Raw genomic sequence first — 18,166 nt, 5'->3', positions numbered from 1 at the left:
AAAAAAAAAAAAAAGAAAGTTAAGACTAAGTATTTAAAACATGAAGTAGTCAAAACTATTACCGTTGCCTTTTCTAAGTAATGCTCATTGTAGTTGCGTTGTGAATACATTTATCTGCTCTACACTAATGGAAAATGTCTTTTGTTATACTGTTTTTTATTTCTTAGAAAAAATTATTATTGCCTCTAACAATTTGAACTTACAGCATTCTTCAGACACCAAAGGTTGATGGTTGTTTCTTGTGAATTACATGGATCAAGATTTGAATTCTGGTTTTGCCAGTTACTAGATGTGTGACCTTAGATAAATCATTCAAGTTTTCTAAACTTCAGTTTGCTTTACTGTAAAATGTCGACAATATTATAGCACTTCCTTATGGAGTTATGAGTATTAAGTAATGCTTTCAGTAATCACTTAATAAAAAGTAACTACATTATTATGATCACATTTTAAAATAATCATCTGTTCACCTGTCTGCTTTTTCACTGAATTAGAAATTTCTTGGGTCCATTACTTTTTTTTTTTTTTTGAGACAGTCTTTCTCTGTTGCCCAGGCTTGCGTGCAGTGGTGAGATCTTAGCTCACTGCAACCTCTGCTTCCTGGGTTCAAACAATTCTTGTGCCTCAGCCTCCCAAGAAGCTGGGATTACAGGCATGTGTCATTTTGCCCAGCTAATTTTTGTATTTTCAGTAGAAAACATGTTTTGCCATGTTGGCCAGGCTGGCCTCAAGCAATCCACTCACGTCTACCTCCCAAAACTCTGGGATTACGGGTGCGAGTCACCACACCTGGCCTCGGGCCAGTTCTTTTAAAGTTTGCACCTCTAATACTTGCCCAGAGTCTGATTGATAGTTGTGAATCATTGTTTAATTGACTTAAACATAAATATTTAGCCAAAAGGATTATGAAATATATGCAGCAGAGGAATACAAAAACAAAGCTAAAATGGGAAAGGGGAAATGAAAAAGCTTCTTGGGGTCCTGCTCCTCTGTGGTTGATCTTTTGCTGTGTCATACAGACCAGGTGGGCCCAGAACAGAGAGAACATTACTTAGTGTTTCTCTAATGGACTGAACATTGAAAAATCCAACTTTTGTGATAAATTAAGTTGTACTGTGTGCTATGTGTTCATTAGTCTGTGCCACACTTTCTGTTGTGCTAAAGATAGTAGTCAGTGCCCACAGTGGTGTGTAATGTAAGGTTACATTATATGGGGGTTATATTTTTGGTATTTACTGCAGTCCAGAATGTATTTTTTAAGACATTATTTTTTACTTTTATTAATTTTGAAGTCCCAACATAACACCACACTTGATTCCCTTGCCATGTAACACTTAAAAGTTTGTTGTAGATTCCCTGAGCCCACTGTTGGAAATCATATGTTCACTTTATTGGTAAGTAAGGATTCTTTTTTTTTAATACATAAACATGAAACATGAAACAGCTGCCTTAAAAAGAAGATACTTAAGTATACATCTTACTGTATTTGCCAGCAGTAGACCCAGACTCATTAGAACTCATGTATATGTTTTGTGTGTGTGTTTGTTTTTTAAAATGCATGCGTGTGTAGTGTTAGGTTTAAACAGATTAATATCAGAATGTACAACTATTTTTATATTTATTTATTTATTTTTTGAGACGGTTTCACTCTGTCATCCAAACTGGAGTACACTGGTGCAATGTTGACTCACTGCAACCTCTGCCTCCCAGGTTCAAGCGATTCTTCTGCCTCAGCCTCTTGAGTAGTGGGGACTACAGGCGCCTGCCACCATGACCACCGCATTTTTTTGCATTTTTAGTGGAGACAGAGGTTTCACTATGTTGCCCAGGCTGGTCTCAAACTCCTGACCTCAGGTGATCCGCCTGCCTCGGCCTCCCAAAGTGCTGGGATTACAGACATGTGCCACCATGGCCAGCCAGAATTTATGTTTCTGACAACCATATTTTGATTTTTAAAAAGTTTATGCTTCTCATAGAACAGATAAGACAATTGTATTCAGAAGTACTGAATGTTAGGTAATGCTCATAAAATATATTAGGACTAGTGTGTACTGAATTTACTAGTAGGACATTATTTCTCAGATCTTCAAGAACATTGGTAAGCTGGGTGCAGTGGCTCAAGCTTGTAATCCCAGCATTTTGTGAGGCTGAGGTGGGAGGATTGCTTGAGCCCGAGAGTTGGAGATGCCAGAGAAAAATAGTGAGACCTTGTCTGTACAAAAAAATAAAAAATTAGCTGAGCATGGTGGCATATGCCTTTTGTCCCAGCTACTCAGGTAGGCTGAGGCAGGAGGATCAGTTGAGTTCTGGAGGTCAAAGGTGCAGTGAACTGTAATTGTGCCACTGTACTCTAGCATGAGACAGAAAACGAAAAGACCCCATCTCAAAAAATAAAACAGAGTACTTGTAATACGGTATGCTTTTACTTTATGATAAACAAAGATGACATATATTCTTTCATTAGTTTTCTTAAGTTTTAAAGCATCTACTGTTAATTGTTGATGATATATTTTCTGCCTTTTCAGTGGATGATGCTGGCAAAATAGAACATGATGGTTCCACTGGAGTGACCGTCGATGCAGAATCAGAAATGGATCCTTGTAAAGTGGATGGCACTTGTCCTGAAGTCATCAAGGTATACATTTTTAAAGCTGATCCTGGAGAAGATGACTTAGGTAAGAGGAAGCTGTCAGCATTTTATACATCGTCATCCAAATGTTTCAACCAAATGGTGTCAAAAAAGTAAACAAGTTACTTTTTTTCATTGATATTTAACATTTAGTTTAGGTTATTTAGGTTGGAAAATTTGAACTCTTTTCCAAAGACAACTTTTAAGACATATTTTTGATTTAGTAATATAAAAATATACTAAAACGTGTAAGCAAAATATGTGAAAATGAACTCTCAAATAATTTTTGGAGCTTTCCTCTTCTCTGATAGGTGGAACTGTAGACATTGTGGAGAGTGAACCTGAAAATGATCATGGAGTTGAACTACTTGATCAGAACAGCAGTATTCGTGTTCCCAGGGAAAAGATGGTTTATATGACTGTCAATGACTCTCAACGAGAAGATGAAGATTTAAGTATGTAGCTTTTCTAAAAAAAAATTTTACTTTAAGTTCTGGGATACGTGTGCTGAATGTGCAGGTTTGTTACATAGATATACATGTGCCATGGTGGTTTGCTGCACCTATCAACCCATCATCTAGGCTTTTAAGCCCCCCATCCATTAGATATTTGTCCTAATGCTCTCCCTCCCCTTGCACCCCACCCCACAATGGGCCCAGTGTGTGATGATCCCCTCCCTGTGTCCATGTGGCCTCATTGTTCAGCTCCCACTTACGAGTGAGAACATGTGGTGTTTGGTTTTCTGTTCTTGTGTTAGTTTCCTGAGGATGATGGTTTCCAGCTTCATCCATGTCCTTGCAAAGGACATGAGCTCATTCTTTTTTGTGGCTGCATAGTATTCCATGATGTATATGTGCCAGTATGTGGCCTTTTTTGTGGAAGAGGATTTCATGTTTCCCCCAGGTGTGTTTTTTTTTTTTTTGAGGCAGAGTCTTATTCTGTCGCCAGGCTGGAGTGCAGTGGAGCAGTTTCCACTCACTGCAGCTTCCACTGCCTGGGTTCAAGCAGTTCTCCTGCCTCAGCCTCCCAAGTAGCTGAGACTACAGGCACATGCCACCACACCCAGCTAATTTCTGTATTTTTAGTAGAGATGAGGGTTTCACCATGTTGGCCAGGATGGTCTGGATCTCTTGACCTCATGATCCACCCACCTTGGTCTCCCAAAGTGCTGGGATTACAGGTGTGAGCCACTGTGCCCTGCCCAAGCTGTTTTTTTTTTTTTTTTTTAAATGCAACCAATATTCGAAAAAAATAAGCAGCACTGTTGTAGAGATTACTATGTTGCCATATTCCAAGAAAAGGTATCAGTGACTATGTTTTGATTGTTGCTTTATAAACTAATTATGGTGAAAGCCAAGAAATGAATAATTTAACCAATGTTAATTTTTTCCTATTAATGTATTTTTTCTGTGTGATCTCTGTAAACCAGTCACAAATTTTTTTTTATTTATTTTGTGCTTAGATGTTGCTGAAATTGCTGATGAAGTTTATATGGAAGTGATCGTAGGAGAGGAGGATGCTGCTGTTGCAGCAGCAGCTGCTGTGCATGAGCAGCAAATTGATGAGGATGAAATGAAAACCTTCGTGCCAATTGCATGGGCAGCAGCTTATGGTAACTTACATAGAAGCTAGAAGGATTGAGTGGTTTTTGAACATTAATTCACTGTTGAAAGTGGTTTCTGTTGGCCAGGCGCGGTGGCTCATGTCTGTAATCCCAGCACTTTGGGAGGCCGAGGCAGGCGGATCACGAGGTCAGGAGATCAAGACCATCCTAGCTAACGTGGTGAAACCCATGTCTGCTAAAAAATATTAAAAAAAAAAATTAGCCGGGCGTGGTGGCAGGCGCCTGTAATCCCAGCTACTGAGGAGGCTGAAGCAGGAGGATGGCATGAACCTGGGAGGCGGAGCTTGCAGTAAGCCGAGATTGCACCACTGCACTCCAGCCTGGGCAACAGAGTAAGACCCTGTCTTAAAAAAAAAAAAAAAAAAGAAACTGGTTTCTGTGGTCTTAGGGTTTCATGATTTAAGCAAAAGTAGAGGAAGATTACATAGTCTCCCTGTTGCCTTTAATTTTAACATAAACTTCTTTTATTATGTAAGAAGTGTGACAGCTTTCAGTCTAACATTTTAAATCTTGGTTTATAGGTGACTCATAACTTTATAATTTTTGGGAGATAGCAAGGGAGTCCAGTAGAGCAACATGCTGCTAGATACGGAAGCTAGGCACTTCCCATAGTCTTGCCATAAATATGCCCATAAAATACATTGTCTATAATTGGGGGCCAGGTGTAGTGGCTTATGCCTGTAATCCCAGCACTTTGGGAGTCTGAGGCAGGTGGATGACCTGAGGTCAGGAGTTCAAAATCAGCCTGGCCAATATGGTGAAACCTCCTCTCTACTAAAAATACAAAAAAATGAGATGGGTGTGATGGCATTATTCCTGTAATCCCAGCTATTCAGGATGCTGAGGCAGGATAATTGCTTGAACCTGAGAGGAGGAGGTTGCAGTGAGCCAAGATGACACCTCTGTACTCCAGCCTGGGTGACAGAGCAAGGCCCTGTCTCAAAAAAAAAAAAAAAAAGAATAAAAATAAAAAATACAGTAAGGACTTTCTGTCATTCATGAGTGTCAGGACTTCTTGTTGTTAATAAAGAATTCCTAATTCTTTAGAATTTATAATGTTGTGTGATTCTGTTTTTTCATGTACGTTGTTAGGTAATAATTCTGATGGGATTGAAAACCGGAATGGCACTGCAAGTGCCCTCTTGCACGTTGATGAGTCTGCTGGCCTTGGCAGACTGGCTAAACAGAAACCAAAGAAAAAGAGAAGACCTGATTCCAGGCAGTACCAAACAGGTGAGTTCCACAGGGGTGTTATGATGGAGTTTTAGCTAGTAGGCCACATGTATTTTTATGTATTGAATTTGAAAGAAAAAATTTCAACATTCATTGATATTCATGAATGATTTTCTTGGATAAGAAGAAACAGTTGTGCATCAAACATTCAGGAAAAAGAATTAAAATCCTCTGGTGATTTTAGTGAAAAGGAAAACAAATTTCTAAAATGTTATCTAATTTTAAGTGAACAAAATTACATGGATCTACTTACACCAGCATAAAGCAGGTATAATTTACAGGTAAGTGGAAGAAGTACCTAGGTTATTTATAGGACAGATTACTATCCTATGTTGTTTTGAATGCTTCTTAGCATATTAAAATTTATTTATAGGTGCAGTTAAGCTTTACTGTTAGCATATATTTGGCTTGGAGTCAGTCATCAAAGCAGAAATGCTGCACTTGATTTTTATGAGTTATTTGCTACACATTTCTAAATTCATGTTCTTTTGTCACTGGTTGGTTGATTTTTTTTTTAACTGGAGGGAGTGAGATTGGTTCATACTTAACCAAACCAGTTCTGTCGATGAGGGCATTACTATAACTCTTAACATTGAAAAGCAATAAAAGGAATGTTAATAACTTAAAAGTATTTGCCCAGTAATGTTCACAACACAAGCTTTAAATTCATGAGGAAACCAGAAGTTTGATTAAGCACTCATAGTGCTTTCTTTTCCTTTCTTAGCAATAATTATTGGCCCTGATGGTCATCCTTTGACTGTCTATCCTTGCATGATTTGTGGGAAGAAGTTTAAGTCGAGAGGTTTTTTGAAAAGACACATGAAAAACCATCCTGAACACCTTGCCAAGAAGAAGTACCACTGTACTGACTGTGATTACACTACCAACAAGAAGATAAGTTTACATAACCACCTGGAGAGCCACAAGCTGACCAGCAAGGCAGAGAAGGCCATCGAATGTGATGAGTGTGGGAAGCATTTTTCTCATGCGGGGGCTTTGTTTACTCACAAAATGGTGCACAAGGAAAAAGGGGCCAACAAAATGCACAAGTGTAAATTCTGTGAATACGAGACAGCTGAACAGGGGTTATTGAATCGCCACCTCTTGGCCGTCCACAGCAAGAACTTTCCTCATATCTGTGTGGAGTGTGGTAAAGGTTTCCGACACCCATCAGAACTCAAAAAGCACATGCGAATCCATACTGGCGAGAAGCCGTACCAATGCCAGTACTGTGAATATAGGTCTGCAGACTCTTCTAACTTGAAAACACATATAAAAACAAAGCATAGTAAAGAGATGCCATTCAAATGTGACATTTGTCTTCTGACTTTCTCAGATACCAAAGAAGTGCAGCAACATACTCTTGTCCACCAAGAAAGCAAAACACATCAGTGTTTACATTGCGACCACAAGAGTTCAAACTCAAGTGATTTGAAACGACATGTAATTTCAGTTCATACAAAAGACTATCCTCATAAGTGTGAGATGTGCGAAAAAGGCTTTCATAGGCCTTCAGAACTCAAGAAACATGTGGCTGTCCACAAAGGTAAAAAAATGCACCAATGTAGACATTGTGACTTTAAGATTGCAGACCCATTTGTTCTAAGTCGCCATATTCTCTCAGTTCACACAAAGGATCTTCCATTTAGGTGTAAGAGATGTAGAAAGGGATTTAGGCAACAAAATGAGCTTAAAAAGCACATGAAGACACACAGTGGCAGGAAAGTGTATCAGTGTGAGTACTGTGAGTATAGCACTACAGATGCCTCAGGCTTTAAACGGCACGTTATTTCCATTCATACAAAAGACTATCCTCATCGGTGTGAGTACTGCAAGAAAGGCTTCCGAAGACCTTCAGAAAAGAACCAGCACATAATGCGACATCATAAAGAAGTAGGCCTGCCCTAACATTGTGTCTACAAGCTTGTAAAGATGTTGGCCTTGAAGCAGAAAATTCATTTTTTAAAGCCAGTCTTGTTCACGTCCATTACTATACATTGAATTATGCTGTGTAAAAATAGAATTATTGTTTGTAGTCCACTTTTCTTTACATTTTGTTCAATACAGTATCCTGAATCCTTTTCAGTTTCTTTAATAGATGAGGAAAAACAGCAACAAGCAAGTTGCTTGTAATAAAATAATTTGTGATTCTATACTGAATTTTCAGTCGTAAAAGCTTTACTATTTATTTACATATTTATTCATGTTGATGGTACTCTTCTAAGACAAAATCAGATTGATAACTATAAAAGTAACATTTTGACCCATTTCTTCCTACACAAATGTTTAACATTGGAGACATCTGCTAATATAAATGGGAGGTTTTACCATCAAGTCCAATTAGCAAAACATGGTAATAATTTTTTGTCAATATTTTCAGATTACATGATAAAATTTTACATTTGAGCTTCTAGCACTGATTAATATAGGATATTGACCACATTTATGTTTAAATTTCATTTTGTTCAGCAGACAAAATGTACTTCCCTTAACTTTCCTTAATAGTGTTTACATTTTTTGTCAGCACAGCAAACTTAGAAAGTATTATTGAAAAGTTTTACTTATTTTTGTCTTCTGTTTTCTCTTTGTACTGCTTTGTCTTGCATTGTGTTCCAACACATGAGACTTACTGCACACTGAATTTTGGAGACTTTTAGAGGTAAATTGTGGACTCAGGATATTTTGAAACTTGGTGTTTAACTCTAAATCTTGTATATGCATCTTTGTTGTTTATCACATATTTACACACACAACCACAAATTTTTAAACTTATGATGAAAATTTACAATAACCTGAAAGATCCAGGGATGTATGAGAGCATTTTGTAACTTGTTATTCAGTTACTAAATTTGAGGTGAATATTTAAAAAGAAAAGAAGGACATTAGGAGAGTGAAAATCTTCTCTTCAAATAATCTTTGATAAAAATGGAAAGTAAGATGTTTCTAGATAGAATGTTTTCATACAATTTCAGCTTCGTATCATAAATTTTTCTGGAAAGCTATTTCAGACATAGATTTCTTAGTATTTTTCTGAGAATCCTGTGAAGGAACTCTGTCTGTTTGCAAAGTAAGGAGGATTAAGGGAAAATGATGGTACCATGTAATGGAATGAGAGCTAATTCCACATTAGCAACTTTATCCTGCTTTTTATTTTACACTGAGTAAAGTTTTAAAAAGACAACAGTCAAGTTTATTTTGATTTGAAGATAAAAGTACATAATGAAAATCCATGGCCTTATTTGGAATATATATCACTTTCCAAATTTTATTGTTTGAGAGTTAATAAGTTAATAAGTTATTAAGCAGTTAATTTATATGTATGGATATAATATAAAATGAATTCATATAATTAAAAAGAATTTGGTTAATAAAAATTTGGAGGATGGAAAATACATTTTTAGATTCCTTAATTTGGCTGTTGGTACCTGTGTATTTAGAATATTTTAGGGGATTAGAATTTTTTTTCACCCACATTACAGCTACCTTCCAGCTTTAGTATGGTGGTGCTTTATTCAACTTTTGCTGTCAGATTTTTATTTTCACCTTTTTCTGTGCCACCAATTCAAAAGTTATAGGATTAGGAAATATAAATATTTGGTGATTGGCAGCCTCTGAAATGTTAGATTAATTTGATCTAGTTCTAAAGTGCTTTAGTCATATATGAATTTAAACCTAGTACCAACCAAAACCATGTAATGGATTTTGAGAACCTGTTAGGCCTTCTTAGCCCTTATACATGTCCCTACCTGATTTTTACTGTCCTTCATTATCCCATTCTTGAAAACTTCAGTTTGTATTTGAGAATCCTTTAAATCTCCGTCCAATTTGTTTTCTCCCTGAAGTAGTATAAAAGGAAGTATTTAAGTGAAAGTTTAAGAGTTTTAAAACATTCTTTAAAATTAATACAGATAGTTAGCTATTTATCTTTTAAAAATAAACTGAAAGGTAAAGAACATAACACTTTACATATTTCATATTTTTCATGTAGTCTGGAGTTATACACAGTTGTTTTGTTTTTAACCACAGTATTGAAACCTTTAAAAGGTAATTAAGCATTTGGTCAAGTAAATATGATAGAACATTTGTATAAAGAAACGAAATTGTGCTTAATGTTATATACTGTTATTATTTGCAGGCTGGTTTTAATTCTTAATTTGATTAGCAAAGCTAAAAAAGTGAATGTTGAAGTTGAAAGTTTTAAAGAGGTACAAAATCTTACAAGGACATAAATTATTATTTGGTTGAAAAATAACCTATTAAATATTGTATGTCCCTTCCTCTGTACAAATTGTAAAATACTTAAAATAACTATGGAGAATTCATATAGGAAATGTGATACTATTGTAAATGTGTATTTGAGAATATGCAAAAATAAAAACAATATTTTGCTGTTAATAAATGTTTACTTGTATATGATACCAATACTAAGTTAACTCTTTAAAACACGCAGTTTTAAGTCTTAATAAACAAAACATAGTGGACTATTTTTATTTCCCCACTTAGTTCATTCTATACATCAGTGGAATACAAAATGCTTTTTATGTAAATATTGATAACCTTATGAATTTAGAAGTAGTATTTCAGAGTACTTGTGCTAATTGGTAAGTCCTTTGCTTAATGTGTTCTTGAAAGTCACTTTTTGTTTTATCTTAATGAAAGATTGTTTGGTTAGCATTTGGACTTGCTGAAATAAATTTTCCTTGCATAAAGCTTTTTTTTTCTTTTTTTTTTTTTTTTTTGGTTTTTGTTTTTGTTTTAACAACCAAGTCTCACTCATTTGCCCAGGCTCAAGTGCAGTTCTGATCTCAGCTCACTGAAGCCTTGAACTCCTGGGTTCAAGCGATCCTCCCACCTCAGCCTATGCAGTAGTTGGGACTATGGGCGTGTACTGTCATGCCTGGCTAATTTTTGATTTTTTATAGACGTGGGGTTGGGTCTCATTATGTTGCCCAGGGTGGTCTCAAACCCCTGGGCTCGAGGAGTCCTCATGCCTCAGTCTCCCAAAATGGTGCTATTACAGGGCCACTGCACCAGCCCTTTAAGTGGTTTTTGAGGGCGCTAAGTCCGTAGCAGAAGAACCTGCCTTAGTTACACATTTGAGTGTTAACCTTTTTATATTCAGTTTGGAGATCTTTCGTATACACATATACTGTGGGATGGGTATTATGACAAAAATTAGAAGCTTGGTAGAAGTTAACCAGGAGTCAAACAGATTTACAACAAAGAAGACAGACTCGTAAATTTTTGTGGAGGTAAAATTCACACGATAAAGGTCACTATCTTAAAATGTGTAAGTAGCATTTAGCACATTCATATGTTATGTTTCCATCACCTTTCTTTAGTTGCAAAACACCTTTGGTAAAGATTCTGCAGTTCTTCAACTCTGTAGGAATGTGTTTGTCTAATGGTTCAAACTGTAAATAATTAAAGCCATTAAAATGTTAAAAAAAAATATGGTGAATGTCACTGGCCAGAGTCATAAGCCAGATAAGATCATGAATAACTTAGTTGTCTTAGAAAATCTAAAAACATGCCGGTCAGGCCTGTGATTTCACCTAAGATAATTTACTGACTGGTTTTCTGGCAATGTCAATGTCAATTTGATTATTTTTAAATTTTTATTATTTTTTAACTTCTCAGGAATTCTAAGATTTTTGTAAAGAAAAGCATTAAGCATTATGACCAATATCTTAAAGGTATGATATTTCAGAGCACTGGTTTTTGAAGCTGGGCCAGGTCAGCATCAGCATTACTTGAATCTTGTTAGATGTATAAAATCTTGGGCTCATCCTGGAACTACTACATAAAAAAATTGTGCATAGGCACCAGCAGTCAGGTTGGTTTTATTGTGAAAAAAAAAATTTCCTATTTTAACCATTGTAAGTGTATACAATTAGTAGTACTAAGAATATTTACATTGTTGTGAATGGCCATCATTAAAAAGTCAGGAAACAACAGGTGCTGGAGAGGATGTGGAGAAATAGGAACACTTTTACACTGTTGGTGGGACTGTAAACTAGTTCAACCATTGTGGAAGTCAGTGTGGCGATTCCTCAGGGATCTAGAACTAGAAATACCATTTGACCCAGCCATCCCATTAGTGGGTATATACCCAAAGGACTATAAATCGTGCTGCTATAAAGACACATGCACACGTGTGTTTATTGCGGCACTATTCACAATAGCAAAGACTTGGAACCAACCCAAATGTCCAACAATGATAGACTGGATTAAGAAAATGTGGCACATATACACCATGGAATACTATGCAGCCATAAAAAATGATGAGTTCATGTCCTTTGTAGGGACATAGATGAAACTGGAAAACATCATTCTCAGTAAACTATCGCAAGGACAAAAAACCAAACGCTGCATGTTCTCACTCATAGGTGGGAATTGAACAATGAGAACTCATGGACACAGGAAGGGGAACATCACACTCCGGGGACTGTTGTGGGGTGGGTGGATGGGGGAGGCACAGCATTAGGAGATATACTTAATGCTAAATGATGAGTTAATGGGTGCAGCAAACCAACATGGCACATGGATACATATGTAACAAACCTGCACATTGTGCACATGTACCCTAAAACCTAAAGTATAATAATAAAAAAAAACAAAAAACTTACCTTTCTCCACTGCTGCCCAGGCCCTGGTAATGTTTCTACGAATTTGACTACTTTATCAGAATCATACAGCATTTTTTTTGTGACTGGCTTATTTCACTTAGCAGCCTTGCCTCCTTAATTTTAGAGAAAAAGTTTTCAGCCTTTCACCATCAAATAAGGTGTTACTTGTGGGCTTTTAAAAATAATTGCTGGCTGGGAGTGGTGGCTCACACCTGTAATCCCAGCACTTTGGGAGGAGGCAGGTAGATCACCTGAGGTCAGGAGTTCGAAACCAGCCTGGCCAACATGGTGAAAACCCGTCTCTACTAAAAATACAAAAACAACTGGGCATGGTGGCAAGTGCTTGTAACTCCAGCTACTCGGGAGGCCGAGGCAGGAGAATCACTTGGACCCAGGGAGCAGAGGTTGCAGTGAGCTGAGATCGTGCCACTTCCCTCGAGCCTGGGTGAAAGAGGGAGACTCCGTCTCAAAAATAAAATTGCTCCAGGTAGTCGTGGTGGCTCATACCTATAATCCCAGCACTCTTAAGAGGCTGAGGCAGGTGGTTGGCTTGAGGTCAGGAGTTTGAGACTAGCCTGGCCAACATAATGAAACTATGTCTCTACTAAAAATACAAAAATTAGCTGGGTTTTCTGGCACATGTCTGTAATCCCAGCTGCTCAAGAGGCTGAAGCATGAGAATCACTTGAACCTGGGAGGAGGTCATTGCAGTAAGGTGAGGTTGCAACACTGCACTCCAGCCTGGGTTGTGGAGAACCTTTATGTCTAGCTCAGGGATTGTAAATACACCAATCAGCACCCTATGTCTAGCTCAGGGTCTGTGAATGCACCAGTCGACACTCTGTATCTGGCTACTCTGGTGGGGCCTTGGAGAACCTTTATGTCTAGCTCAGGGATTGTAAACACAACAATCAGCACCCTGTGTCTAGCTCGAGGTTTTTGAGTGCACCAATTAACACTGTATCTAGCTGCTCTGGTGGGGCCTTGGAGAACCTTTATGTCAATACTCTATCTAACTGATCTGATGGGGACGTGGAGAACATTTATGTCTAGCTCAGGGATTGTAAACGCACCAATCAGCGCCCTGTCAAAACAGAACACTGGGCTCTACCAATCAGCAAGACGTGGGTGGGGCCAGATAAGAGAATAAAAGCAGGCAGCCCAAGCCAGCAGTGGCAACCCGCTCGGGTCCCCTTCCACACTGTGGAAGCTTTGTTCTTTCACTCTTTGCAATAAATTTTGCTACTGCTCACTCTTTGGGTCCACACTGCTTTTATGAGCTGTAAAACTCACCACGAAGGTCTGCAGCTTCACTGCTGAAGCCAGCGAGCCCACGAGCCCACCAGGAGGAATGAACAACTCCAGACGCCCCGCCTTAAGAGCTGTAACACTCACTATGAAGGTCTGCAGGTTCACTCCTGAGCCAGCGAGACCACGAACCCACCAGAAGGAAGAAACTCTGAACACATCTGAACATCAAAAGGAGCAAACTCCAGACGTGCCACCTTAAGAGCTGTAACAATCACCACGAGGGTCCGCGGCTTCATTCTTGAAGTCAGTGAGACCAAGAACCCACCAATTCCGGACACAGAACCAACGTGGGGAATGATGTGTGTGGAGCCGCAGATCTCTTAGCATAGACTATGCTAGAGAGGTGCCCCACAGTTTAGTGATTGTGGTGGTCTGGGTTTGGGACTCAAACCCTCCATTAAAGAAGCTAAGTGGTGTCTGAAATACTCCTGTGAGGGAGACGGTCTAATCGGTCCGAAGTGAAAGTAAAAGAGTGAGTGAATTGCGCTGTAACTGGGAGGAAATGGGAGGGAAGTTGTTGAAACCCATTCCATTAGAATGCATGTTAAAGAACTTTAAGAGAGGTTATGTGGGGGATTGTGGGATGAAGTTGACCACCAGAGGTTGAGAACTGTCTGTGAAATAGACTGGTCCTCTTTCAGTGTTGGATGGCCAGTGGAAGGAACTATAGATAGGGAAATAATAGGCTGCGTATATAGGGTGGTGACTGAGGTCGGAGGACAGCCGGGACTTCTAGGCCAATTTCCTTGTATTGACTCATGGCTGAATATAATTCGAACTTGACCTGTATGGCTGGAGCCCTGCCTGGCAGGTTATTGCAGAACACTGGTAGCTCAAGCTGAGCCAAAAGTGAAAGAGAATTCAGCTTCACTGTTAGCTACAAACAGAAAGGAAAACCCACAAGAAAAACCAGTTTTGCAGGAACCACCAGCGGAAATAGAAACCCCTCTTCCCTATGCACCAATAACAGCCAGACTCAGATGATGATACACCCCAGGCTAACCCCAAAAGGTGAAATCTGAGCCCTCACCCCAGGAGGTCAAGGAGGACAGTCAAGATGATCAAGAAGGCTGCCTTCAATCTGGCTGCAACAGAGCTTTGCAGATGCCTCTCTGAGAAACATGGGGACCCCTCTATTATGACAAACAAGGCCAGGTCCAAGGGGGGCAACCAACTTTCATTTACCAGCCTTTTTCAACTACTGATCTCCTAAACTGGAAACACCATATTACCTCCTACATAGAGAAGCCCCAAGCCCTCACAGATCTGATGCAGTCTATTTTTCAGACACACAATCCAACTTGGCCAGATTGCAAACAGCTTCTCCTGACGCTGTTCAACACCAAGGAATGCTGCAGGGTGACCGAGGTAGCCCACCACTGGCTAGAAAACAATGCACTGGAAGGCACCCTTAATGTCCTGGCATAAGTGCAGGGCCAGTTCCCAGAAGCAGACCTGCACTGGGACCCAAACGAGGAAGCCCAACTATAGCAACTGCAGAGGTACCAAGAGGCACTCCTGCAAGGTTTGAGAAAAGGCATTCAATATGGGAAATATTTCAGAGGTGCTTCAGAGAGCAGATGAAAGCTGTAGCCAGTTGTATGAGAGACTCTGTGAGGCCTTCTGGCTTTACACTCCATTTGACCCTGAGGCTACTGAGAACAAGTGCATGGTAAGTGGAGTGTTTGTAGGGCAAGCCCAGGGAGACATCAGGTGAAAGCTGCAAAAGCTAGAGGGTTTCACTGGCATGAATGTCACTCAGCTTTTAGAAGTAGCCACCAAGGTGTACACTAACTGTGAGGAGGAGACAAAAAGAGAGGCTGATTGGAGACTCAGGAAAAAGGCCAATTTGCTGGTGGCAGCACTTACGGAAAGGGGGGCAAATGTCCCAAGACGAAGTGAATGTAGATGCAGACAAGGAAGAGGTCAAATCTGGCAAAGACCTGAGGATCAGGCAGGACTAGATAGGGACCAGTGTGTGGGGTGCAAGAAGAAAGGACACTGGAAGAATGAATGTCCAGAGGGCGATGAGGGAGAGGACAAAAGTCAAGGAGCTAGAAGGCTGCCAGCTAAGCGCTATCACACACAGAAGGAGCCAGACGCTGACCTTATCAGGCTGGCAGGGACTGAAGGATATGAAGACTAGGTCAAACAATGCTGCATCACCTTAGGCCCCCAGGACTCCATGGTCACAGTGGAAGTAGGGGCTTTATGGTAGACACTGAGGCTGAACACTCGGCAGTGATGTTGCCCATAACTTTAAGTCTGCCACCATCCTGAAGAAATGGTGTTAACTCTTGATGTCCCACAGGCGGAAGGATGGAGGCTGTATGCAGAAGGGTTGTCAAAGCTGGGGCTAGATGAGCTGTATGCGTGCCTAGTAAAATTCTTAGAGTGTGGGCTGAAGATAATGCCCTTACCCTGGCTATGAACCAGATATCAGAGATAGTAGAACTAAAACTGGGGGAAACACTGGTTAGGTTTCATCACTACCCACTTCCCTGAGAAGCCATACATGGCATTTAAGGGCATTTGAAGTGGCAATTAGAACACAGGATCTTGGCCCGCTGACAGTCACTGTAGAACACTCTCCTTTTGCCAGTGTAGAAACTGGGGACTGATGAATATAGACTGGTGCAGGACCTACCTGTTGCAAACCAGGCCCTTGAGGATTCAGGAAATGGAAGCTGCACATAGCCTACCAGCTGCAAAGCTCAGGAAAAGTGGAGCACATGAACTGGACACTCAAGCAGCTATTAAAGAAATATTGCCAAGAAACTCATCTAAGATGGGATCAGATCCTGCCCATGGTCCTCCTCTGAATCAGGTGCACTTGCACCAAACTGGGTATTCACCCTATGAGATCTTGTTCGGCCGGCCACTCCCAATCATAGGTCAAATTAAGGGTGATCCCTGTGAGCTGGGGAATTGTCCGTAAGAAGGCAAACGCAGACCTTAGGGAAAGCCATGCAAGAGGTCCATGGCTGGGTATGGGAAAGAACAGCTATAGGACTAACAAGATCAGGGAGAAGAAAAACAAGTTCTTAGTCTCCCCCTGAAATTCTCTCCCCACACCATCATTCTTTGTTCTGCTTGTATAACTATTTTTGTAACTATTTCTGCAAGTTTGCAAGGATTTCGTTAAGTCCTGTTTTTCCCATCTGTGTAGGATGGCAAAGGTCACAAGACATGCCTGAATTACAAGACCTATCATAGTTTGATTAACCATGTTTGTTCTGCTTCTGTAAGCTTGCTTTCCCCACCCCACAAGTTTCGCACCACGGGCTAGCCAACACCCTTTGGTCGCATGAATAAAAGTCAAGCCCTATCTTTGTTCATTGCTCAGTCTCTGGATATTAATCTGCTGAGCTGGTGGCCACCTAAATACAATCCTCCTGTTCCCCTCATTGGTCTCTCCAGTGTCCTGATTCCCACAACAGTGACAATCAAGGTAACATAATCCTGTTGACTGACGGCATGTCCTAATTATAAACCTTTATTTCAGGGTATCCAACTATAAACCTCTATTGTCAGAGTATTCAACTGTTAAAAGACTTAAAAAATTCCAGGCAAACCAGGAAGAGCTGGCTTTACTTGCCAGCTTACACCATCTTATCCAAGTATCTGTTGTAGTATGCTAGGAATTAATGAAGATTTTTATGAAAATTTCTACATCTCCTTGGCCTGATATGAGATGTCCCATTGATCGCTATTTCCCTCTGGATCATGACATTTCTCTAATTGGCCACTTATTGGGGTGGGCAGGTAGTGGCCATTGGTCACTTAGTTTGGGTGCTCAGAATCTAAAATTCCCTATATTTCAGGAATTCCTCAAGTTATATGGCAGAGTGTATCACCTTTCATTGTAGAACCTCAACATACTAGCTTCTCTTACAGTTGGAGTTGTGGTACCTACCCAGGCTCTGCCAATCAGTGCTTGTACTGGAGGCTGAATTGGAAATAAGGGATACAGAGTCTAGGATTTTGACAAAGTTGTGCTGGTGAGGATGGAGACACCCCGCAGGCCTATCAGAGTTAGAGGGAACAGTGTGCCCAAAAGTTCTAGAGGCAGTGTCAGAACTCAATGTCAGTGTTTGTAATATTGTGTGTCTGTAATGGGAGCAGGGATCATTAAATTAACTCTCTACAATTATTCTGGACATTGTTCCTTGTTACTTCTCTTCCAGTCTTCATTCCCTCATCCTTCCCAAAGTTTATGTTTTGTTACAGCCCCTCTGCTAAATCAGATAGAGTTGGTTTTTGTTATTTAGAAATGTTTTCAATATATCCCCTTGACTCAGATATGGTCTCTACATGCAACCATGTGACATACACAAACTGGGTAATTTAAGAATTTAATAAATGGACTATTTCCAAAAATGAGCAGATTTGTGGGAAACTAATGAGATATAATGCAACATCCAATGTTAGCAACATTGGGGAGTACTCATCAGTTCAGACTAGGGTGAAAGTGTTGGGAGGTTTTTTGCTTCATTTCTCAGCATTCCCACATGGTCCACCAACAATCCACCTTGACAGCTAGAGACAAAAGACTTAAGGAATTTTGCTAGCATTTCATTGAGTAAGTTATCTCTCTGGAGGGGAGGATGGGAAGTTCATTAGTAGCTTTGATAAAAAGTCAGTCTCCTAACTGAGGGTTTCTCTCCTATAATGCAACCCACCACAAGGTAGGTGAATACTTGGGCCTTAGCATGATATGTGTGAATTGAGGTATTGTGT

General features: G+C 39.8%; 1 protein-coding gene across 5 annotated transcripts in view; it reads left to right on the top strand.

Moving 5' to 3' along the window:
* Positions 1 to 9,902, top strand: part of ZFY (zinc finger protein Y-linked) — a 52,685-nt gene extending 42,783 nt beyond the window's left edge. For 4 of the 5 annotated variants that reach the window (XM_032756516.2, XM_032756514.2, XM_032756512.2 and 1 more), the window contains 5 exons: positions 2,526 to 2,675; positions 2,941 to 3,084; positions 4,092 to 4,241; positions 5,346 to 5,486; positions 6,211 to 9,902. In XM_032756516.2, coding sequence (XP_032612407.1) covers positions 2,526 to 2,675; positions 2,941 to 3,084; positions 4,092 to 4,241; positions 5,346 to 5,486; positions 6,211 to 7,394 — 1,769 coding nt within the window. In that variant the 3' untranslated portion in view covers positions 7,395 to 9,902. The remainder of the gene's footprint in view (positions 1 to 2,525; positions 2,676 to 2,940; positions 3,085 to 4,091; positions 4,242 to 5,345; positions 5,487 to 6,210) is intronic. The other variant, XR_009211974.1, reaches the window with a different exon arrangement.
* The last annotated feature ends 8,264 nt before the right edge of the window (positions 9,903 to 18,166 follow it).

This window comes from Hylobates moloch, unplaced genomic scaffold (genome assembly GCF_009828535.3).
Source record: "Hylobates moloch isolate HMO894 unplaced genomic scaffold, HMol_V3 SCAFFOLD_25, whole genome shotgun sequence".
Classification (NCBI taxonomy): Eukaryota; Metazoa; Chordata; class Mammalia; order Primates; family Hylobatidae; genus Hylobates; species Hylobates moloch.
Note: the sequence above shows the minus strand (reverse complement) of the source record. Positions and strands in the feature narration are given on the sequence as shown.